The following is a 26,620-nucleotide window of genomic DNA, read 5'->3' as shown; positions in this document are numbered from 1 at the left end:
TTTTTCGAAGTTAAGTCTTCATAGCATAAATATTCTTGCCAAATTCCAGATCAATGCAACATTTCGTTCTTGAGATAAAAACTCGCAGGTGAAAAAAACAAAATGGCTGCTATAAGGATAACATCTGAGTTTTGGACACTCCAAATACGACATTTGTCGTCTCCTATCATCCAGGAACAATACCCCAATATATTTGACTCCACTTCTGAAACACCCTGTATAATTGGATTCATTCCACTAGCAACATTCTCATATCATGCCAATCAAGATGTTCAATTGAATGCATGAATGAATTGTGGAAAGAATCCACAATATAAACGATTATTCTGCAAACGTTACTAATAACGTGATATTAAGTGCAAAATTTGACTATAATTTGGTATTTTAATCATTCTAAATTCAAAATTTCTAGCTAATATATATTCTTGGACAGAACTTTGAACTTTAAATTTCCTCAGTAAAAACATAGGCCTAACCTATTTTTTCGGACAATTTCATTATTTATCAAAATTTGGGAACAGAATAGTTTTGGGCTATGCCTGTTGTTCTATCCCGATCATATTCACATGATTTGTAAAATTATATCAACGAATAAATAGATAAATAAAAATAAATAAGATAAATTATCAATAGGAGGCTACTTTGGAAATTGAACTAACAGCCAAATATTATGATTTGAAATATTGTTTAAAAATTTAGTTAGTTTGATCTGCTACATGAATCAATCCGAGCTTTATTACAGCGCAATGACGGATTATGAGCAACAATATTAAAAAGATAACTTGCTAGTTTTTTGTTCATGCTGAGGGTAATGCCCACTGGTTTGTGCTTGGGTAATGAGACGAATGATAATGGGAGATGATGACTTATTAAATTATTTTCAATTCCATGCTTTTGAAAAATGCATAATCATCCCTTTCACCCAGAATAACTCAGACTTCACAAGTTGGTGCTTCATCACAGCCCCAAAACGTAGCTTCCCCCGAAGCAAGCCCCATAACAACACGTGTTTACGTTTCACACCATTTGGAATATTTATGGGGCGACTGTAATTTATAGATAGACAAGACACGTTCATGACAACACCAATGATGCTTCATGGTGGTGAGAGAGAGAATGAGAAAGGGAATGTGTGAGAGAGAGACCGAGATAGACAGAGAGTCTCACGAAGGAAGAACGAGGTGATAAGAGGAAGGGAAAGCGCATTGCTGGCTGTAAAACAGAAGCAAATGTACAGACAACTAAAACTTTCAGTGTACTAAACATAAAACTTTCAAGTGCTCTTCAAACCATTGCTTCTGTAATGTAGAGGAGGAGAAAAATAAGAAAAAGAGAAATGAAGATGATGGAAAAAAGGAGATGATCAAGAAAAATAAGTAATAAAAGATAAATAGAGATAAGAAAGAGGAGAAGAAGATATTGAGAGGAAGGAGAAGAATGAGTAAAAGGATGAGAGAGATAGAGAGAAGGGACATAATAAGGAAAGGAGTGCAAAGGAGAGGTGGAAGAGGAAGGAGAAGAAGGAGAAATGTTAGGAAGGAGAGAAATAAAGATGAGTAGTGAAAGAAGAGGAAGAACAAGAGAAAAAAAGGTTCTATACGTTTCAAGGTCCCCTGAGTCCAAAAAAGTGGTTTTTGGGTATTGGTCTGAATGTGTGTGTGTGTCTATGAGTGTATGTGCGTCTGTGTACACGATATCTCATCTCCCAATTAACGGAATGACTTGAAATTTGGAACTTAAGATCCTTAAAATATAAGGATCCGAGACGAACAATTTCGATCTGATGCAATTCAAGATGGCGGATAAAATGGTGAAATTTTTGTCAAAAACAGAGTTTTTCGCGATTTTCTCGAAAACGGCTCCAACGATTTAGATCAAATTTATACCTAAAATAGTCATTGATAAGCTCTATCAACTGCCACAAGTCCCATATCTGTAAAAATTTCAGGAGCTCCGCCCCATCTATGCAAAGTTTGATTTTAGATTCTCAATTATCAGGCTTCAGATACAATTTGAACAAAAAATTCCAAGTGGAAAAGATTGAGCATGAAAATCTCTGCAATTAATGTTCAGTAACATTTTCACCTAAAATTGAAAATAAGCTCGAAATTCGAGAAAATGTTATTATTTCAATTACAAACTGTTGGCAACTGTTGATTCTATCCACTATGAAGAGATAGTAAACTTCGTGTGTCTCCAGCCCTATTGTCCTGTCACCAGCTGGCTTGGATCTTTGAATAGTAGACTTGATATGCGCGGGAACACTAGCGTCAGGTGATAAATTTTCATAACGGCAAGGGAAGTTGTGTGAGTGCGCCACACCAGATTTTTTACCTTCCTTATGAATTCCATCAGATTAAACGGAGCTTTACTAACATCATCTGTTGAACCTAATGAAATATAAGGACGGCAAATAATCGTACGCCCAAAATCGATGTGTCTGTGACCAACCTTTGAGTTCTGAAGAGATGATATATTGGTTTTGATTGATTGATTGATTGAGTACTTTATTTATGTAGATTACAATATATACTGTCATAAACACTTATATACAATAGCTTACAATACAGCAAAATTATAGATGAATTTACATGATATAGACTAAGAAAATAATTATTGAACTGTATATGATATGAAAAAGCAATTTGTAATATAATAACACTATAGATAATAATTATATTGTTATGCATCTACATAAATTGGCGGAGATTTGGACATATCAATGTCCATTCTTCGGAAAGAATATTAAAAATATCCTCCCCACTAACTCTCTACCAAAAAATTGGTTCAGTGAGTAATAGGGAGAAAAAACAGAAGAATCAGTACGGATAGAAGAAGGTTATAGAATGCTGAGAAGTTGAAAAGAGAGATTTCTGTTATGATAATTATTATACTTGATTGTATCTGCATAAATAGGTGGAGTTTCACAAATAGCTATTGATGTATTAAGAGCGTAATGCGCGACTTTATCGCTCGCGCAAAACAATTTTGCAAGAGCGATAAAGAAGCATTACAAGCGAATTACATACAAAATTTTTTCTACAATTGCCCAAACCTGTTAAATTACTTATATTGGTGGAGTTACAATTACCGACTTTTTAGGTTAAGATCTGACCTTTTGACGAGCTGCTTTGTTTACAACTGCACATAAAGAAAGAATTTACATACTCAATTCTCCTCATAAAACAGCTTATTTCTGAGGAGAATCCCCTTTTCGCTCGCTAACCATCTGCGCATGCGCAGTAGATTTTCTTTACGCTCGCAAATCATTCGCACATGCGCAGAAGAGTTTCTTCACGCTCATTAATCAGCTGATGATAAGCTGCTCGCCAAAAGACAAACCACTCTCGGTCAGATCTTAACCTAAAAAGTCGGTAATTGTACCGATTTTACAGCCATGATGGATATCAGTGTAGACGAATTATTATAAACTCCACCAGATATAAGTGATTCAAAAGGTTTGTGCAGTTGTAGAAAAAATTTTGATAACTACAAAATTGCAGTTATCCGCTTCGCGTCGCGTGATAACTGTTTTGTGCGAGCGAAAAAGTCGCGGATTACGCTCTTAATACATAAATAGCTATTTTTACGCGCAGTTGTAGAAGAAGAAATTCTTGAAGGAGGAATCACAGAATTGGCGTACTATCAATCGAAACTCTATCGGAAGAGTGTTAGATATCTTTATTCAAGTGAGGTACAATATATTCTGGCTTATACACTAATCTACAAATAGATAATTATTCAACGAGAAGACAGAGAAATAGAGAGTAAGTCAACTAGAGTTAGTGAGAGAAAGTAAACAATTAGCAGAGGGATCCTGAGACAGTGAACATTTGAAATGAAAGTGTGAAAACTGTCAGAAGGAACGATAGTTGATAACATAATGGGAAGACTGACAAAGATAGAGTGAGTTTGTTTGAGAGCAATTGAGAGAGAAAATATTGTAAAAGAGGATGAGAGGGAGAGAGAGTGTGAGAGAGAGAAAGATGAGGGAGATAGATTAAGATGGAGAGAGTGTGTGAGAGCAATTGAGAGAGAAAATTGTGAGAGAGGATGAGAGAAAGAGAGTGAGAGAGAGAGAAAAAGAGAGAGAATTAATGGAAGGGAACACCACCACTCAATAATGCAAGTGAAGTTGTGAACAAAGTGACTCCTTGTAGCCAGTTGGTAAGCCTATGGTTAGCCTATCCAGTCTGGTCCCCCTGTTGGTTTGCTTTTTAGATTACTGTCGACCAATCAGAGAACAGATACAGCATGCTCCACTGAATGGAAGGACATGCTTCAATACAGAACTGGGCGGAACTTGTTATTGTCAACTATACTGATTATTGAATTAATGGATGACAATTCAAGAGAGAGAGAAAATTGTCGAGAGAATGAGTGAGAAGAAGTGAGATTGAGAATGAGAGAGAAAGTAGATGAAGAGAGATATAGCGGAGAAATATGAGTCATTACAATGGTAGTTGTTGTTTAGTTGCCTGTAAAAGGACTCATTCAATAGTTATGACTAGGACTAGATGATTTGTCTCAATGTGCCTAGCTCTTGAAAACTTTCAAATTAGTGATTCTTTCGAGAATGCAAATAATCTAAGTAATTTCCAACTTTTGTGAGTGTTCGTTTCAATAAAAAATTTAACATTTCAGTGTAATTGATTTCATCCGAAGGTGAAGGCACAGAGGAAAGAAACACTATGCTTATTCCGTGGTGAAGGCAAAGGATTCACCATTGCCTGTCTATTTAGAAAGGCTTTCAACAAAAGCCCTCTTCTTTTCCAATATTCGAGTGGTATAGATACAAGGATTACAGATGGAATTAAATAGAGAATGCATTTATTCAAATGCTAATTAATATATAATTATTATTTAACGAAAATCCTAAATAAATGCTGGAAATCACCCCGAAGACTTCTGCTACTGCAGACATTGACAACAGGGTTAACAGCTAGATGGAAATTTGCAGCAATTATTTAGGATTTTCGTTAAATAATAATTATATATTAATTAGCATTTTAATAAATGCATTCTCTATTTAATTCCATCTGTAAAATGGTCGGCTTCGTATAAAATGAGAGCTGCTATCCAGAGATTGTCAGTTTGGTGTAAGGGTAAGCATTCCTGACTAGGAATTGGGTGGTACCGGGTTCGATTCTCGGACTGGCAGATCATTTTTGGATAGTAGTTCTCATCGAATTTACATCTAGCTGTAAACCCTGTCGTCAATGTCTGCAGTAGCAGAAGTCTTCGGGGTGATTTGCAGCATTTATTTAGGATTTTCTTCAAATAATAATTATAGATACAAGGGTTCCCAAAGATAGGAAAATATTATTCATCATCAAATAAATACATTCCTGGGAGCTATACATGATTAATCAATACAAAATTAAAGATAAATTTTAGAAACTGTTAATTCCACTGAAGGTGTTTGAATAAGTTTTCAGTATAGGGGAAATCACAGTACAATAATTAATTAATCCCAACTGATACACTACATGAATAACTTTATTGAACATGGAATTATCCTATTATATTAAGCGAGCAATTTCGCTTAGTTTATTTATATATCTGGTTATTTTCATATCTGGTTATTTTTATAACTGGGTTTTTTTATATCTGGTTATTTATGTTTAAAAGATTTCGAAAATGGCTCTAACGGTTTTCACGAAATTTGGAACATAGTAGGTTTATGATATGAAGATTCGATTGCACCAAGTCTCATCCTTGAGAAAACTAGCTGAACGAAATTAAAAGAATAATTCATCCTTGGCTGAAACAGCTGTGGATAGTAAAAAAGTGAGTATATTTTGAATAATCAAAATATCGCATCCCCAAAATTCATAAGATGACGTGTAGCCAGCTGTGAAATATAAACACGATCATTTTAGAGAATTGTGTTCAGTCACAACATACTATTAATAGATGGATACCTATCTTATCTAAAGTAAGCCATGGTTCTGTTTATCAAAAAGTAAAAATAACGGGCGAAGCTCGGTGCCCCGATAATATTAATTGAAGAAGTAAATTAACAGTCGGCCTCACCTAATATTTGAATCAGCATTCATTGACAAAATTGAAGAAACGAAAACATATAGATGAAAAGTATAAATCAACTATAAATCAACATAGAGCAAACACGGAATTAGAATTTAACTATAATAACTTAATTATATAACTATAATTATAACTTTAATTATAATAACTATAGATAATAATCATATTGTTATGCATCTACATAAATTGGCGGAGCTTTGGACATATCAATGTCCATTCTTCGGAAAGAATATTAAAAATATCCTCCCCACTAACTCTCTACCAAAAGAAGAAGAAGAAGAAGAAGAAGAAGAAGAAGAAGAAGAAGAAGAAGAAGAAGAAGAAGAAGAAGAAGAAGAAGAAGAAGAAGAGAAGAAGAAGAAGAAAGAAGAAGAAGAAGAAGAAGAAGAAGAAGAAGAAGAAGAAGAAGAAGAAGAAGAAGAAGAAGAAGAAGAAGAAGAAGAAGAAGAAGAAGAAGAAGAAGAAGAAGAAGAAGAAGAAGAAGATGATGAAGAAAATAAAACATAAGAAAATGTACAAGAAGAATAAGGAAGTAGTAGAAAAAAGAAAAAAGAAATATCCACTATTACCAGATGGTAAAAATCAACCTATTCATTGACAGACGGGCAGTCTGGGATAGTCAGCAACTGTCTCAGAGATGGTGAAGAGCATGCAAAGAGGATAGAAGAGAGATAAGATGGGGAGAAAGGATAGAGAATGAGAGAAAAATTAGTGAGAAAGACACTGTTATAGAGCAGCTCCTAGAACTCCCTTCAACTACAGATTAAACAGGCGAAAGGGTAGAAATGAGACACCAACCATACGATCCGAACTGAAATACTACAATGATAGGCGTTTATTTTCCGAATTGTGTGAGCTGGGAATTTTGGCGGTGTTTCTATGTATGGAGGATTGCCAGACAGTATGTCAAGTTGCAGCGCGGTTTGTGAAATTTCATTGAAATAGGAAGAGAAATCTTAAGCTAGAGGTGTTGGAGACTCGAAATAATGATCACGATCAATTTTAAGATCTATAATGGGGATTGATAATTCAAAACCAATAATATGATTTGAATAACCATTTTATAGAATTTTATCTCTAATTTTGAAGATTGATAAATAGGGAAACCATCGGATAAAATTAATCATCAATATTTGAACAAGATTCAAAGAGAGTATGTGAGATTTCCTCTGATCATGTATCTATTGATTCATTTGAATATTTTTTCAAGGTTTAATTATTTGAATGATTGATTAAGAAATACAAGCGAATCCTCAACTATTTGGCCACCGAGTTCAGATTAATAAATTGCACTGTGATAAGGTAAGTTCCACTTTCCACATTTCATCTCGAATTCCAGTCCAAAAAATGATTATACATTGTCCTTACAAAGACTTCAGAATTTTGAAAAATCATTAATTAAATACTGAATAAAAACTTTACAACCTATCAAATTGATTAAAATGATTTAAAATTCGAGAGGTACACCAGAGGAATTGATTGTATTAAATTAGTTATTTGTATATCTAGAGTGAAGAGTACGACTTTTTCTCCCTGTGGGAAAAAGTTTGAAGCCCGAGGCGAAGCCGAGGGCAGCAATTTTCCTGAGGGAGAAAAATTATTTTTTGCTCGTGATGTACACAACATTTTTCCTCCATCTACATTTTTTTTATAGAAACTGCAAATAAAATCATTCTAATAACTTACGTATTGGTGACAATGATTCCTAACAACATAACCTAAATCTAAAACCTAAAAACCGGTCGTCTGATTGGCACTGCTGATTGCGCTATCTATCGGCAAAAGTTGTAACAATTATATCACCTGAGCAGCTACCAAAAATGGCTGACTCCAGATCACGCGGTTCAGATTTGAATTGCAGATCAAAAATAATTGTTGGCTGGTATTTTGAATAGAACAAAATATTTTAAAAATTGTATACATTTTTATCGTCTACTAATATTAAGAATATAATAATTATCATACAAACATATATTTCATGAGTTAATCAAATTTCTGGTTGTGGTATTGAATTCAGTTGACTCAATGACAGACACCTCTATTATGCTTTCTCATCTGAGCTTAGACTTTCTAACCTATTACAATGTAAGTTTCAAAATAGAGATGCTCCCCATGTTATTTAAATGGAGTCACTTTTACTCCCTAGGGAGTTTTTCTGTTTTTTATTACCTAGAGCGAAAAAGTGACACTTTAGTATTATGTTTCAGGGAGTAAAGTGAGTACTTTAGACAGTAGGTGGAGGAAATAGTTATTTGTATATCTAGAGTGAAAAGTACGACTTTTTCTCCCTGAGGGAAAAAGTTTGAAGCCCGAGGCGAAGCCGAGGCAACAATTTTCCTGAGGGAGAAAAAGTATTTTCGCTCGTGATGTACACAACATTTTTCCTCCATCTACATTTTTTTTATAGAAACTGCAAATAAAATCATTCTAATAACTTACGTATTGGTGACAATGTTTCCTAACAACATAACCTAAAATCTAAAACCTAAAAACCGGTCGTCTGACACTGCTGATTGCGCTATCTATCGGCCAAGTGTAACAATTATATCAGCTGGGCTACCAAAAATGGCTGACTCCAGATCACGCGGTTCAGATTTGAATTGCAGAATGCAGATCAAAAATATTTGTTGGCTGGTATTTTGAATAGAATAAAATATTTTCAAAATTGTATAAATTTTTATCGTCTACTAATATTAAGAATATAATAATTATCATACAAACATATTTTTCATGAGTTAATCAAATCTCTGGTTGTGGTATTGAATTCAGTTGACTCAATGACAGACACCTCTATTATGCTTTCTCATCTGAGCTTAGACCTTCTAACTCATTACAATGTAAGTTTCAAAATAGAGATGCTCCCCATGTTATTTAAATGGAGTCACTTTTACTCCCTAGGGGAGTTTTTCTGTTTTTTACTACCGAGAGCGAAAAAGTGACACTTTAGTATTAGGTTTCAGGGAGTAAAGTAAGTACTTTAGACAGTAGGTGGAGGAAAAATAATTTGTGTTCCACTTGAAATGGAACAAATAAATGTAGCAAAAATTGTTGGCCCCAATAATATAAAAATGTTAATTATTGATCATTATTGAATGGAAATTCCAAAATAATAATGTTACTCAATTATCATATACTCGATAATAAATCATAATAATGTTAATTCAAGAACTGTAAAACATGTAAGCTACCCAACTGAATTTTCTATAATCTATACCAAATAAATACTATAATAAAGAAATGAACTGGCTTATACAAGTAAGAGATACTGTAAGAAAATTATATTTGTCACATCATCACGTCTGAACTACTGGACTGATTAACGAAATTTTGCAGATAGATTCTCAATTAACTGTGGATGGTTATAGACCTATTTTCAATTATTCAAGATTTCATAACGTTAGGGTTTCAGTTTGTCAAGTTTTAAAATAGACCCTTGCGGAGCACGGGTCACCTGCTAATCTATAATATAATAAAAGAAAGAATTCGCTTATACGGGATAGGAAATTCAAGAATGGCGCATTATCACATTTTTCTGAACTACTTGAAATTTCACATAAAGACTCTTAATTTACCGAGGATGATTATAGGTCTATTTTAAATACTTCAAGATCCCAGTACATCAAGCTTTAAGTTTGTCAAGTTTTTAATCAGAACCTTGCGGAGCACAGGTTACCCGCTTGTCTAGAATAATATGAAGTTGAAGAAAACTTGAATTGATTGGATGAAATGATAATCCACTTGAAATGGAATGATAAATGCCACAAGAGTGTCGGCCTAAATAATAGAATAATAATCTAACTTCGAGAACTGTAAAACCTTTAGAATATGTAAGCTACTTAACTGAATTATTTTCTATAATCAGTAATATATTCATAATATTACAGTTTCATCGTGAGGCCAGCCAGTGGTTGGAATATTTTTTTATCTGTGACCATACAGGTGTAGGAAAGGGTAACTTTCAATAATAATTATTATTACATTCATAATATTACAGTTTCATCGTCAGGCCAGCCAGTGCTTGAAATATTTTTTATCTGTGCCCATACAGGTGTAGAAAAGGGTAACTTCCAATAACAATTACGAGAGTTGAGCTCAAGTATACGCTTAAGAATGGAGAAATAAACATAAACCGTAAGCGCATCAAAAGCTCCCAAAATAATAAATTATACGTCGCTGAAAATCTATTAGTTTCTATGATATCCCCTCCACCCCACTTTTCTGCTCCCCTCCCTCTTCGTCGGCATTCTTTGTCATCGAAGGGATGATTGAGTCAGTAGTTGAATACAGTCTTTCGCGAGTTCGTTAACCTCTGTTGCATTGTCCGTAATTATTATTGTATTCGCTTATAAAATTACGTTTTGGGTCATAAAAATAGTTGATTATCATTCTATAATCATTAATTAATCGTAATCAGTGGTGAGTTTTGAGTGAACAGTGATTTTCAATACCAAAAATATACTGTAAAATTTGTTCAAATTAAAACGGGTATCAAGGGCGTGGTGAGTAATTTTATGAAATAATTGTATTATTTTGAATCTATGAATGTTATCTATGTTCATAAAGTGATGAGATACGTATTATGATGAGATTATGATAGACGGTGGGCGGTTGAGATGAGTTTTCAGTTAAAAAATTGAGCAAATTTGAAAATTGGGTCAACATAACCTCAAACCTTAAAGTACAATTTTTTAGAGGCGTTCTTGCAGCGCTGCTCGAGCAGCGCAGGTATAAGCAGGAAGCTCTTGACGCAGTCAAGCCTGCTTATAGCTGCGAGTTTCCTGCTTATAGCTGCGCTGCTAGAACGCCTCTAAGGAATTTGCACTTTTACATTAATTAAATACATTAGAAGGCTGCAGGCTATTGCATGCTTTGATCTTGGAGCATGTTACAAGGAGACACTAGAAATTATTTAAGGTGATTTACCCTTACTGATTTAAAGTTGAGATGGATGATTATAGTAAGGTCCACGTTATAATGACAGTGGATAAAGATAGAAAAATAGCGATGCCGATTGTCTGAATTAATTAATTATATTTCTACACTGTCAAAAACATAATTGGCATCGTTGTGGACCCAGAAATGGATAGTACCACCGGTTTTGTCGAATGATAGACAAGGATATCAAAACCAAAGTTGATCAAAATACTGTCATTATAACGTGGACCGCACTATAGAATTTGATTTCTCAAGATCTCACTTTAACAATAATTGTTTTCACCGATGATAAACGGAATTTATACAGCAATTTTTCTTAATTATTTTTAATATTATCAAGTTTTTGAGAGATTATTGGCGAATTATGTATTGCAATTTTAGTGTGATAGTGGTTGTGATGTAGCGTTACGTTCTATCTCTCTAAGGATATCTATCCCACCGAGAAAATGGTGATTTTGCTTTACGTAAATTAGTGGTGCTCTATTATCAACATGTTCACGAGGGTTTTTTAGCAGAAAGATTTTCGAAAAGTAGCCTCTTTTTTATTCCAATGGGTTTCTTTATTGGCCCAAAGTTATTACCATGCAAATTTAATGATTCTAGCTATTATTTTTCTTGTATCTGACTTGCATCCATTAATACGAGGGTCGTTAATTTAGTGGGGTGATTACCAAAATATAATCAAATTATCAGAAAATAGACGCTTCCATTTTTGTTGAGTAGACCTCACTCAATATTAGGCTTTTCACCAAGAATTCTTCTACTTTTCTCTTCTATTTATTGATACGAGGGTTACTTTCTAGTGAAGAGATTATTGAGAATAATGATTCCATGGTTTGATAGCTCGTAGACCTTCCTCAGAATTTAATGTTGTAATAATAACGATTTCATGTATTATTATACTTAATATCTCTTGTATTCATGCGTACGAGGGTATGATTGTTAGCGGAGAGATCCTTTAACACATGATACAATCTAACATAATATTTTGCTATATCTATTCCAAACGTCCGTTATGTTATCATGTTAATTTCATTGATATCTTTTCCATCATGACTCTCTTGTATTCATGTATACGAGGGTAAGGTAGTTTTTTTCAGTAGTGAGAATTTAAATGAATGTTTCCATCTTCGATGGAAGGTGTTTGGACCTTCATGAAACCTCAATTATGCAATTATGATAGTTTTCTCTATTATATTACTGCATCTTTCTCTTTTTTAAGTACGTTTCACGAGGTTATTTTTTCAAGTAGAGCGATTTTATTTCAACAGATTGATACTATCTCTAAAGTATATAAAGTCATCAAATTTCAAATATGATGATAGAATATTTTGATAAATACTTTTATTTCACATTTTTATATCTGTCTTCGTTATTTTGTATCCTCTTTGTTTGTGAAATAAATAAATTGATTGATTAATTATGATGATGATGATTGATTGATGGCATTATTATGATATCCAAGTACCGTATTTCATGATAATAGATGCTAGCGAATTCTTATCAGAAACGAATGTGTATCTTTATAATGCTCCGTATATGATAAACATATTTTTGTAGTTAATCCGATTAAATAATACACGTGATATTCATCACCTATCAACAAAATCAACATAATGTTTATTATGATATTGTTATTGCAATTCAGTCTGAGTTATTCTCCATTTCTAAGACAAAAGTGACTTCTGAAAATATGATTAGTAGCACCAAGACTGATACAATTTCACTAATAGTCTTCTTATTACAATCAAGGATTAGACTATATAATTATTATTTAACGAAAATCCAAAATAAATATTTAATAATAAATTTATTTAGGATTTTCGTTAAATAATAATTATATATTAGATTAGTTATGTGTAATAATATTTTATTCAAATATCCTATTCCAATAACCTATAAGCTTACAAATAGTTTACTATAAAATACTACTAGCTTATTATTTTGTTTAAAAAGCCGAATAATAATAATATGGAATAATTCCAATAACTATACAAATTACATATTGATTATTACACAATAATAGCAACACATCAATTGACACTACGATTATTTAAGCCCAGCACTAATTAGAGTTTCGGTTGAATTCTGATAACTCCAACATGTTTATTAGTGTTTTTAGTAGGAGTAGGGTTTAGTAGAGTGTGAGAGAATACAAACAGATAATTGGAGCGAACTGGGTTCGTTAGTGTGAGTCGCGAACCGTGTGTCAGAGGTCTGACTAGACTTCACTGATCACTCTGAAAAGACACACCTGAGCCACCGCTCTCAAGAAGCTGAAGAAACGTCCAAATGCCAAGACACGACACAAACCAACTCTCATCTTCTCTTCTTATTTTTCTATTTTCTATCTGTTTCTCCTGCTCAAGTTTCACTGTCTCCCCTTTCCATTCGCTGGTTTTCTAACTCTTTTGATTTTCTATCAATCTTTCTTCCCCTACTTACTTTCAGTAACTATCGTTGTTTCTTTCTCTATTCATTTTCGTCTTATAATTTTTTAAATTTATTCTCTGCTCAATAGTACACGTACTTGTAACAGGCTTCATAAACTATTTTTTCTTTCCCTTTTCAGAGTTTGTTTCCACTCGTTGTTTCTCTGCCTTTTTCGATTTTTCGATCTTACTTCATTTTGTCCTCCAGTTTCGCGCTTCAGTCCTTTCTCTACTCTTTTACGTTGTTTTAAGGGAACTTTAACACACTCTAATCATTTACCAGTCCTCTAGTCCCTTTCTCATATCTCAATTACATCTTTTTCTCCTCAAAATGTTACACTTTTATTCATTTCTTGATATGCATCCTCTGCAATTTTTTTTTTCTCATTTTCTTCACGAAGTTCAGCATCAGATTTGATATGATATACGAAAATTTAACATATTGAACTGACTTCTTCAGTGAACTTTGATGTAAGATCTGCAGACTTTCAAGAAATCTAAAGTTTGACAGCACGTAAATGAACAAAGTACAGTAAAATGTAGAAAATGTATAATACCTTTTATGTAGTTGAATTAAGTATTAGGTATTAAGTTGAATTATGTAGTAGGTATTACTACCTTTTGGTAGTTGTTCCTTTTATGAAGATGATAATACCTTTTATGTAGTGAATTTCCATCTCTATCACTCGATATCATCAATCCATGACTATATATATACAATCTCTGTTGAATTGGCAATAAGCCAACACGAATCAGCAGAATTCAAGACAGATTTTCTCTTTAAATGTTGTTCATTTATATTAATAGCTGAATAGATTCATATACGAGTCGATTCCAGTTTCCAAATTAATGTCGTAGACGCTTCGTATATAGCTCATTTTCAAATTACTGTATAGTCTGTATATTACAATAAATTTGTTTATAAGTCTGTTGAGTTGATTAGCCCAGCCTCACTGTGTTGACGACACCATTGTTTATGTTGGCTTGCAAGTCAGACGTTTCTAGCTCCCCCTCATACCTACCCTTCCTGTTTTGAAAATTCACTCTTGAATAGTATCTCATCACCCATGACCTAGAAATTAATCATCCGAAGTACGATGCACGTACGAGTGTTTCAAAGTGATAACAATGAGTATTTGCGTGAGCATGCGTGGGTGTTTGTATCAGGAGTTGAAAAAAATCCATTTCTACTGACCTCTTAAAACCTCTGAAGCCCTGCACACGTCGATTTTCGATCGTACGATATTTTTCCGTCCTTATGAATTCTATCAGATTAATCGGAACTTGACAGACATCATCTGTTTGGAATCATCTGTATAATCTTATAGAAATCATAAGGGCGGCAAAATATAACAAATAAACTCGATGTGTGTGTAGCCTTACTTTCATTATAAAGCTAAGTCTATTAGTCTATTTATTTAGTCTATGCTTCTTGAGCATAGAAGAGCAAATAAATGAGAGTACTACTTTCAAAAAAAACTTTTCACCTGTGGAAACAATGATTCATCCTCGAAATTGCAATACTTATTGTTTGAATTGAATTGGTTTGCTTTTCATATTGATTTTCTAGCATAGATTGCAGGTTTCATGCCTAGTGAGATCGGACTCCCCGTTATCTTTCTCAATTTTCAGTGGATCAATTTCATCGAAGCTGTGTCCATAGAGTATTAAACTGAATGTTTCAAGTTGATCAGTCTTGAAGTTTTCGTGTAAATCAAAGTGATAATGCATATTACTTCCACCTTTTGTGTAGTATTTTTATTTAATATGATAATGCAAAATTGAAGACTATGTTGTGTTCTAGGAAAACAACATAACACAATGATCATGGAGCCTTCACATAATACTCGAAAACAACTTAACAGTTCCAGTAGTCAGTAGTCTGTATTATCGTCACTTCATAGGCCTACACTCAAGGGAACTCCACTATCTCCACATAACAGATTGCCCTTTAGCAGATGGCTCTGTATGTAACTCACTACCAACACCAGTTGTAAACTCATAAATTCAAATTCGAGAAGGAAACCCCCAATTCCAGCGCTCTCTACCTCTTATCTCCCAACCCCAAAATCTACAGGAAGGAAAGAGCGGAAAAGAAGCAGGACGAGACGAAGAGAAATCCCAGTTGTCATTTGTCAAATAGCGTCGGTCTCTTGTTCCGTAGGGTGATTAATGAGGTGTGAAATTTCGTCTGTTAGCCCTTTTCTGAGAAAAATTGATTAATTTGTAGCAGTTAGCGTTGGCTGTCATGTTCGTTTAAAACTTATTTGACAAGCTGAAATTGATTATCTATGTAGTAACTGGTACGTTTTTGGTAGTAATTTGTAAGTTGAAGAGATAGTCTCAAGCCATATAACATTAGATCAGATCACTTCATTCTGAGTGGATCAAAATGATCTACAAATTCAGATCACTGAATTTTGAGTAGGAAAAATTCTTGTTTATACTCTACATTACTATTGTTTATATTCCACATTTATTGAGTAGGCCTACACTTTTTGCGTAGTTGAGAAGTTGATATTGTGGTAATAATTATTCATATTGAATGAAAAAGACTAAGAAATTGTCTGAGTTTATCAGAGATTGACTATGGTGTAATAACCGAAACCGGTCTTTCTAATTATCAATAAATCAGTGGTTTTTTGACAATTTCTTAGTCTTTTTCATTCAATATTGAGTACACTATAACTGCTAACGTTAACCGCTACATACGTTTTTGATAGTAAGCATAGAATAACTCATCAATAGTCAGAAAAAAATCTATAATATCTTCTATGTTATTATAAAGGAAAAACTGGCTTATACACGTACGGGATAGGAAATTCACGAATGACGCATCATCACGTCTGAACTCATCATCACTCGACTGATTAACTTAAAAGTTTGCATATAGATTCTTAATTAACCGAGGATGGTTGGTTATGAGCCTTTTTTCAATTCTTCAAGATTTCATTAATTTAATTTATCAATCAGACCCTTGCGGAGCACAGGTTACCTGCTAGTCTTCAATAAAATTTATAAGAGTTTTCTCTGCTATAGGACAGTTCTTCAATGGTAGTTGAGTGAAGCAAAAGCTTTTAGAATAATTAGATTTCTTCATTATTGTTCAGTATAAACTATTATTACTATTTGTAGATTCTATAGTGAGAATAACTGAGACTTGAAAATGACAGCATTGGTTCAATGGGAAACACTGATGTTATCTATGAGGGATACTGCAAGCTTGAATTGAATCTCACCACTGATTATATTTGAAGATATGGGTGGTTATCCTTTAAAAATAATCTTCAAGATATTATTTAAATCATGATTGGTTCCCCGTCAAAGCATTATGAACATCATAATGAACAATTCAAAGATATGATTCGATATCATCAACTGCAATATTAATATTTTTCATCTAAAGGTGCGTACAAATATACGCGCCGCGAACATGAGCAATTCACTTTGTTTATGTTAACACAAAACAACATAAAACAACATGAAACAACATAAAACAAGATAAAACAACATAAAGCAAAATAAAACAACATAAAAACAACATAATAAAACAACATAAAACAACACAGAAGAACATAAAACAACATAAAACAACGTAAAACAAACTGTTTGTCAGCTGAATATATCTGTATTTTTACAGAAATGGTGAGATACAGATAATATAAAAAGCTTGGCATCAGCTAATTAAAAGTGAATTGCTCATGTTCGCGGCGCGTATATCTGTACGCACCTTAATATCCAATCAACCTTGAATTAAGGTTTCTGTAGTATATAGTATACAATCAAAGATGATACCCACTTGAGCATGTCTATGTTTTTTTCGGCTGATCAATGTTATGCAGTGGTGTAATGGAGGGGGGGTCCATTCAAGATAGCACCCCATCACCCACCCCCCAGCTCACAAAATTCCACTTTGTGAAGTCTATAGGTGCGCAATGAGCAATTCACTTTTAATCAGCTGATGCCAAGCTTTTTATATTTATATTTTATACCGTTTCTGTAAAAATACAGATATAGACAGCTGATTAAAAGTGAATTGCTCATGTTCGCGGCGCGTATATCTGTACGCACCTTACGGTGGACAACCTCCCCACCACCATTACAAAACAAACATCCTGGCTATGCCACTGTTAGTTATGTTGTGTGGAATAAGGACAATAATTATAACAAAAAACCCTTTAAAATTTCAGAGAGAACTCCTCCCTCTCTTTTCATATCACCCAAATTATATCCCACACCTTTTTTCTCACCAATAACCTCTTCCGTTCCGTTTTCGAGAGCTTATATACTCAAACTAACCTTAAAAAACGCAAAATGCTCCGCTTTGAAGAGCGCGCGCGCGATGACAGATCTATCGCTGATAAACTCTTTATCGTTTTCAAACATCAAACATCTAACATCGCCTCTTTTCTGACTTCAAATCGAGAGTCTCACTCACTCACAGATCATCTGTTTCTCACTGAGATGCTGAGCCGTTTGCCACTAAACACACAGGCAATATACCGGACCCATATTTCATCGCTCAATGCTCGTTTGGCTCTTGAATGAAAGCAAAGCAAAGCACATTTCCGTTGCTAGTATAGTTTGTTTGTTTTGTTCTCAAACAACCTGATTTGTTGAGTTTGCTATTATTTGGGTCTCAATCATGATAAAGGTCTGCGTTATAATTAGGCATGTGGTTTAAATAATCGATTTTGAATATTACAATAATTGATTTTAGCTCTCCAATTATATATACTTTAATAGTATCAAAATAGTTTTATTCCAATTGGGAAATTTCATTCATGTTTCTTTGTCACTCTTCTCTACAATCCTACATTCTTATTCAACTTGTTCTACACCTTCATCTTACTTCCCTATTCTCCAAAGACATTCTAGTGGTGAACCTATGACTGGATTCAAATCAAATCAAAACGTTTATTGCACAAACAAAACAAATAATATTTTTGAATTAATAACATAATTGTGCTACACGTTGAAAAAAGAAAACTTGTACGCCGAAGTGGAGTCTTGACATAACTCAATATTACTTACTCCACACTTTATACACACATAAGATCTACGAAAAGAGAATGAAAAGGAAATGTTGCTAAACCTATAATTTAGAAAATGTAGTAGGTACTATTATAATCAAAACTGAATTGAACTGAATCATTAATAATTGAACTGAAAAAATGATCCTTTATCCAATAATGTAAGACTTTAACTTTAGAGTTTTTTTATTAGCCATTCCCGGGGGATTCTATTGTAAATTTTATCTCTTTGTTTTCTAATTTGATTCATCTTTGATGTTTTTAGATTCTATAGAATTGAACATTCTTTACATGAGTCTCCTCTCCTGTACTCATTTGATTGAAATCGTATTCTTCTTCTAACTAGTCAATTATTCTTCTCATCTCTCATTGAATTAACATTTCTCATTACTTCTAAATTGTATAATTTTCATTTCCTTCACATCTATTAATTCGCATATGTAATCGAAATAGCATTCTCTCCCAATGTGATTCTCCTTCCCTCTGCATTAGTCTCTCATCCTCTTATATCCTGCTCCTCCTCTTTAATCACCTTCTCCTCCTCCTCCTCCTTCTCTTCCTCACCTTCCTCCTATATCGAACTGTATTTTCATTTCACTCTCTATTTCTCTCAATCTGTTCCTTTGTCCTATCCCCTTATATCCTGCTCCTCCTCCTCCATCACCTTCTCCTTATCTTCTTCTTTCCCCTTCTCACCCTCTCCACACCTTACCTCTTATATCCAACTGTATTTCCCTCTCACTTTATATTTCTTTCAATCTGGTCCTTTCTCTTATCCCCTTATATCCTGCTCCTCCTCCTCCTCCTCCATCACCTTCACCTTATCTTCTTCCTTTCCCTCCTCTTCTTCCTCACCCTTCTCCTATATCCAACAGTATTTTAATTCCACTCTCTATTTTTCTCAATCTGATCGTTTCTCTCTACATTACTTTTCCATCCTCTTATATCCTCCTACTGCTTATTCCTATCATATTCTCTACTCTCTCCTCTTATTTCCTGCTCTATCTCTCACCTCTTACAGTCAATTCAACTTATTATCTACTTTTGTCCTCTCATTTTACTCTCTCTCTCTCTCTCCCGTTTCCTACTATCTATTCCTCTCTCATTCTCTAGCAGCAGTCTACTCCATCCTTTTCCCAACATTTCTCTCAACTACTACACTGCAGTAAGCACTGTTTGCGCGGGGGGAGGGTGTTGAGTAGTAATGGCGGGGGGGGGGGTAACCCCGCGGCTTGTTTGTCTGAGCGCGCAAAGCCGTCCCCCCTCGCCCCCTGGAGAAACAGCTCTTGCTCTTAATTAATGGGTTTTCTTTGTTTGCTTTGAAAATAGCCAATGTATTGAGACGCCCTAGGCTTAGAGGGTTGGTGGGGACTTAGGTGCAGGGGTGGTGAGGGTACAGGGGGGTGTAGCGGCAGCGTCAGAGCGCACAAGCGCATCAGTGTTCCCCCCACCCATAGGGGGGTTGTCAAGCAGAGGGGGTTTAATGGCGTGGTTTGGCAGAGCTGAACTGAATTGCGGCCATTGTTTCATGCTGGCACAATCCACTACTCAGCTTTCTCAGAGTGATTCTACTCTTCCTTCTTCTCTTATCCATTTTATTTTGTTTATTTTCACTTTGTTGTTTCATCGCTTCATTCTCCTCAATCGTGGTTAATCGGCTACAACTATCTGAATGTTTCTTCCATTTGATTTTCCAAATTTATTATTTCGTAGTTTGGATATTCAAGTTTTTTTTTCAACCATCTAAATCTGTATTTTCCTTACTGAATTATCTAAGCTTTTCGAAAAAATAATGACTGTAGAAATTATATCAACCCATGATTCACTACCGCTCCAGTCCTCATCTACGGTTGTGAATCATGGGTTACTACGAAGCCACTTGAAAGTAGAGTGCAGGCAGCCGAGATGAGATTTCTCCGAAGAACCAAGGGATGTGACAGAAGAGATCATTTCAGGAATGAAGATATTAGGAAAGAATTTAAAATCTGCAGCATGAATGAAAGAGTTACAGAGAATCGGTATCAATGGAGGGAGCATGTTCAAAGAATGTCAGCTGAAAGAATACCATTTTAAGTCTATAATTATCAGCCAGTAGGCAAAAGAGATGTTGGCAGACCACGCAAGCGGTGGCAAGAATAGAATTTTTTATGTTTACTTGCATAATTGGCTAGATGTGAGTCGGAATTATCAGTATATTATTTTGTATATTCAGTTGTTGTTGAGCATTCGAGGTGAAAGGTTCGTTTATCATTTGTGCGCCTTATCTGTTTGTTCTTGAATCAAGTTATAACCGAATTGCAGCTGTATGTTCCATGGTGCTTGTGTGGAGCTCACCGACAACGATCTCGATGTATTTCAAGGAACCGGCAAGGTTTGGTCATGTAAGAAGTGTACCAGTGCTTTAAGTCTCCAACGAGCCAATTCAGACTCTACTCCAGTTAAGGCAAACACAATTTCAGCGACAAGTAGTAGTGCTCCAGTGACGATCGAACAATTAAATATTTTACTAACAAAAATGAAAGACGAGCTACTGGATAAGCTCGGAGCTGAAATATCTGCCTGCAGAAAAACTCTGGAAGAAAATGCAAAGGAAATCGCGAAGCAGGGGGCATCAATAACCGCCCTGAAGGAAGAAAACTCACACCTAAAAACCAAACTTCGGGAGTTAGAACTGAAACAGGACGATCAGGAGCAATATGGCCGAAGAAACACCCTTGAAGTGTTCGGAGTTCCCGAGATGAACAACGAGGACGTCCAGGGCAGAATACTGGAGATCGGGAAGGCGCTGAACGTGAAGCTGGACCGCACGTCGATTGATGCATGTCATCGCCTCCCTAGAAGAAAGGACAACATCGCACCGGGAATAATAGTTCGTTTTGTTCGTCGTGGGGACAAGGATGCACTGCTAAAGAACAGAAAACAATGTAGAGACTTTTCAACTCAGCATATAAAATTGCAGGGAAATAGTCCAATTTACATCAATCAGTCCTTAACGGCGGATAGACGTAGACTGTTCGGTCAAGTCAAAAAGGTGCAAAGGGAGAGGGGTTTCCGTCATGTGTGGATCGACCGTGTAGGCCGAATAAAAGTTAGATGGGAGGATGGCGGTCCAATTCATATTGTTAGATGTGATGAGGATCTCCATAATCTTAAAAATGAGAAAAAGGACGATGCCGACGTGAGTAAGATTAAAGTATAGATCTCATAAAGCGTAGAAATGAACAGTAATGTTATTTAAAATCTTAATCTAGTGTTTACTGAGACAATTTAGCGTAACAATATAGTTGAGCGTAGTAAACTGTCATTGAAGAAGGAGTATTTTAAAACTAATCTGTCATTTTATTTATTATAAGTTATCAAGTTATTTAATAAGAGTGTGAATGACATGCATGTATGGGTTGTTGTTCTGTATAATAAGAAGTTTAAATAATTGTTCATTGCTCCCATCCAAGCTTACTTGAATGATAGTACGTTATTAGAATACAGTAGATTAGGAGAAGCGAATTCAATTCGTTAGATAAACTAGTTTCGTGAGATAGAGGTGTCTATTGTTATTCTGTCAAGTAAATAGTACCTATTGAACCTTTTATCGATAATGATAACTGACTATTTTGAACCGCTAATCTTTGAAGTTGGCAGAAAGTATTAGAGCTGAATTCCGTTATCTCGATCTTCTCTTGCTAATCTTTAAATACTGGGTTTCTCAGTTTAAATGAATTATATTTGCCTGTAGATTGACGAGTATGTGTGTGTGAGAAATAGCATATCATTGAGTAGTATGGGGGAGCTAATATTTTTGTTGTTGCATTATTATACAGTAAGTAATGAAGTTTTTGTTTATAAAATACTCATTCTTAGCATCATATTAATCCAGTCCTTGATAAATAACAATGTTGGTTGTGCACGGGGGATTCTATATGTAATTTTTCTTTTTTCCACACCTATATATATATATTTTTTTTTCTTAATTATTATTTCATATTCCTAATATTCTCTTCTTTTTTTATTATCTATTTATTATTTTATAATTGTTTATATTCTCTCTCAATTTATTTGCTTTTCAATATCAACTTATAATCGTAAAATTAATAATTACACTTTATTTTTTATATTTTCCTAGCTGTGGCTAGGCTGCTAGTATCAAATGATGACGTTGACAGTTTAAATTTTTCCAATTGCTCAGAATTGGTGCATTCAGAAGAATTTGTTTCTTTCTTTGATTCCGTGGATTTAAGCTGTAAGATATTATGTACTAATATAAGGAGTGTTTCTAGAAATTTCGATGAATTGTTGGTGTATATAGATTCTTTGAACACACGGTTGGATTTAATAGTATTGACCGAATGCTGGCTTAAAGATGGGGCGGTGGGAAGGCCAATAGATGGATTTGATTTGGTAGCAACTGATAAACAGCGCAATCAAAATGATGGTGTGATTATATACATTAATAGCACAATAAATTATAGCGTTGAACAAACAACATTGGCAGATGTTTATGGTTTAACGGTGGATTTTCAGATACTGAACAAGTCCTTTTCTCTCCTAGCAATTTATAGAACATTTGATAGTAACATTAATTTATTTCTAGATGAGTTGGAAAATTATTACTATGCTTTAAATTCTAATAAAAGCTGCTTACTGGTAGGAGATGTTAATATAAATTTGTTCTCAGATGACCTAATCGCGAACAGGTACTTGAACTGTTTGGTCGGTGCTGGTCTTGTACAGTGTATAAATAAGCCAACTAGAATTGATGGTGACTCGATTTCTCTTATTGATCACATTTTTGTAAGATACGCTGATCAGGATCAGATGAAGGCGGCCGTGTTGCATACTGCAATAACAGATCATTTCAGTATAGCTCTTAATATTTCATTTCCAGTACAAAAACCGGCTGAATCGGCTAAGACCTATACTATTGTTAATAAAGGCCTATTAGCACAGGCTCTCCAGAATGCGGATTGGGGTTCGGTAGAAAACTGTTTTGAAATAAATAATTGTTCTAGTAAATTTCATCAAATTATAAAAAAATCAGTTGATTTCAGTATGAATACTAAGACGATGAGGTCAAGAAGAAAAAAATTAAAGCCATGGATAAATTCAGACCTGATTGATGCTATTAGACAAAGAGATAAACTGAGTAGGAAATTGAAGAGGCAACCATATAATAACGCTCTGAAAAATCATTATCTCACGCTTAGAAAAAATCTTACCGTTAATTTGAAAAGAACTAAACTTGAATATTATAAAAATAAACTAATGGAATTTAGAGATGATCCTAGGCGGTTCTGGGGAGTGATAGGAGAGTTGGCGGGAAAAAGTATTAATAAGGATTCTTTTGTTATTAGTAAATTTCTACCAGGTATCCAGTCTGTTACAACAGCAATTTACAAGAGTGTAGCTGATGAATTCAATGTTTTTTTTGCATCAGTCGGCCAAATTCTGGCTGATGCTATAGATTCTGGAGAGCCTCTTTTAGTCGATGATAGTCAACATTTGAATCGAAATCACTTTGAGTTTCAGGCTGTAACTGAAGCTGAAATTATGCATGCCATAGGTAGTCTCAGAGGTGGGTCAGCTCCAGGGTATGATAATATCTCTGCTAAGTTCCTGAAAGATAATATTGCAATTCTGATCAAGCCACTAACTCATTTAATTAATCTTAGTTTACAGTCTGGTGTGTTCCCTGAGTTCCTAAAGATGGCCAAGGTTTTTCCCCTCTTCAAATCTGGTGACCCTACCGACAAAAACAATTACCGTCCCATATCATTGCTAAGCGTTTTTTCAAAAATTCTAGAAAAAATAGTGAAAGAACAGCTCATTTTCTATCTTAATAGGAATAGAATTCTATGTGACTGTCAGTATGGCTTCAGAAAAGATAAAAATATACCTGATGCTCTATTTGACATTTGCAAAGCCATAAATGAAGGAATGAATGAAAATCAACGAATGATGCTTCTATTCCTTGACCTAAAAAAAGCCTTCGATTCGGTTGATAGGAACAAATTATTGAATAAATTAAACCTTATTGGAATACGAGGTACAGCATTGGCATGGTTCAGAAGTTATCTGTCAAATCGCCTTCAGTTTGTTTCCTTGATGGATGTCAGGGGTGAAGATGTGGCGGTTGACTTTGGGGTGACTCAGGGAAGCACTTTGGGCCCAATCCTCTTTTTAATCTATATAAATAATATATCAAAAGTGAATATACATGGGAGGTTATTTTTGTTTGCAGATGATGCATTGATATTTTTGAAAGGGCCAAGCTGGGTTGAAGTTAAGGAAAATGCTCAAAATGACCTTTTTCACATAAAAACATGGCTTGATCAGAATACATTGACAATGAACACCACGAAAACGAAATTTATGCCAATATCATTGAGACCAACGACCGATTACAATTTATCAAGTTTGAAAGTTCACTGCTGTGGGGATTTTCTCAGTGTTACATGTGAGTGTTCTTGTATTGAAATGGTCACTTCCTACAAGTATTTGGGCGTTTTTTTCGACCATAGGATGAGGTGGTCTGCTCACATTGAATACATAAAAAAAAGACTTAGAAAATATATATGCATTTAGAATGATGAGCGATGTACTGGATAAGAGAGAGATTAGAATGGCATACTTTGCATATGTCCAGTCCCTTTTGGAGTTTGGTATAGTTGCATGGGGTGGTGCTTGCAAGACGGTACTTCAGCCACTCTTTATTGTCCAGAAAGCCATTTTGAAAGTGGCTCTAAAAAAAAATCCTCGTTTCTCAACTAACATTCTCTTTGAGGAGAGTGAGGTCCTGACTGTAAGACAGCTCTTCATTAAAAACATTTTAATACATTTATTTTCCAACATGAATATTCTTGGGCCCATTACACATATGCATCAAACGCGGTATGCTGTTAACACTGGTATTACAGCTATACCCCTCCAGAGATCCCTTACACAAACAAATTCCTTCTATATTTCACATGTTCTGTACCGTAACTTGGCTCGTCACTTCCCACACCACAAAGTATTTCAGGGCGTCTCAAAATCATTATTTAAATTGAAATTGAAGAAATTTTTAATACAGCTGGGAGTGGACAATTCAGAAAACATCATCACAACAAATTATACCTACCTTAATTGATAAATTCGCTGGTGGTGACAACCTGACTACTGTTCTTGGAATCTGTATGCATCATTACAATAATTAACCTTTTATTATTTTTTTTTGAGCTATCCAATAATCCTCTGTACGTAATAATAATATTAAATAGGATTCTGAATGCAGCAAAATTAGTCTTTCCTTTTCTCTCTAACAATCTTATAATATGCAACTCTGGTTTGCGCACAGGCATTTTTTGCCCATGCAGACCATTTTCTAAAGATTTACTTGGCTTACTGTATTCATGAGGTTGATTTTGTTCTTTGTTTGTTTTATATTGATAATGAGTACATAAGATTATTACTTTGTATGTAAAGTGAATTTTTTTGAAATAAATATCTTTTGTCTGTCTGTCTGTCTTGTCTGTCTGTCTGGAACAGGAACAGGTTATAAAGCCTAATCCTTGTTTGTAAGAGGAAGAAGAAGAAATTATATTTATTTATATGATATAATTACAAATCATATGAATATGATCGGGATAGAACAACAGGCATAGCCTTATAGGCATTGGCATATTATTAGTGTTTGTGAGCTTATTACTCTCCTGAATCACAATTCATTCCCTGGGATGCTGGGAATAATCTCCGATAAAACATTATTGTAGTGGATGAAATATGGATGAGTATTAGGACCGAGACACACGTGGCGTTTTCCAGACGAGTCGGCTCGGTACAGGACAGGAAGCTCTCCGGTTGGCTGATTGGGTTGGCATATCGAGAGAGCTTCCTGTCCTGTGTTGCCATGCCGACTCATTTGAAAAACGCCTCGTGTGTCTCGGCCCTTAGACTACCTAATCCTTATTATGGTAAATTTGAAGCTCACATGAGGTACAGAAGAGATAAATATGTATTCTGAACCAAATTTTGTTTCTTTCTCTGTATCTACGGTATCTCTATGGTTCTGTTCAAAAAATTTGGATCCAACAAATTCTATTTTATTATTGGAACTACTCGAAATAATTTCTCTCCGTTCAAGTTTAAATATGTTGTTACTGAACTTATGGATCAGCTCTTTCCATTCGTACATCAAGA

The 26,620-nt window shown here is 34.6% G+C and overlaps 1 protein-coding gene across 1 annotated transcript; it reads left to right on the top strand.

Moving 5' to 3' along the window:
- The first annotated feature begins 20,753 nt into the window (after window positions 1-20,753).
- LOC120351980 lies at window positions 20,754-21,647 on the top strand. The gene has a single exon (XM_039431332.1). The coding sequence runs from the start codon at window positions 20,754-20,756 to the stop codon at window positions 21,645-21,647; it is 894 nt and encodes a 297-aa protein (XP_039287266.1).
- The last annotated feature ends 4,973 nt before the right edge of the window (window positions 21,648-26,620 follow it).

Source organism: Nilaparvata lugens, chromosome 6 (genome assembly GCF_014356525.2).
Source record: "Nilaparvata lugens isolate BPH chromosome 6, ASM1435652v1, whole genome shotgun sequence".
NCBI classification, from domain to species: domain Eukaryota; kingdom Metazoa; phylum Arthropoda; class Insecta; order Hemiptera; family Delphacidae; genus Nilaparvata; species Nilaparvata lugens.
The sequence above is the reverse complement of the archived record's forward strand: the minus strand, read 5'-3'. Positions and strand labels throughout refer to the sequence as shown.

Bases quoted from the DNA above. Each gene is read 5' to 3' on its own strand.
- LOC120351980 (XM_039431332.1), top strand. From the start codon at position 20,754: ATGTTCCATGGTGCTTGTGTGGAGCTCACCGACAACGATCTCGATGTA.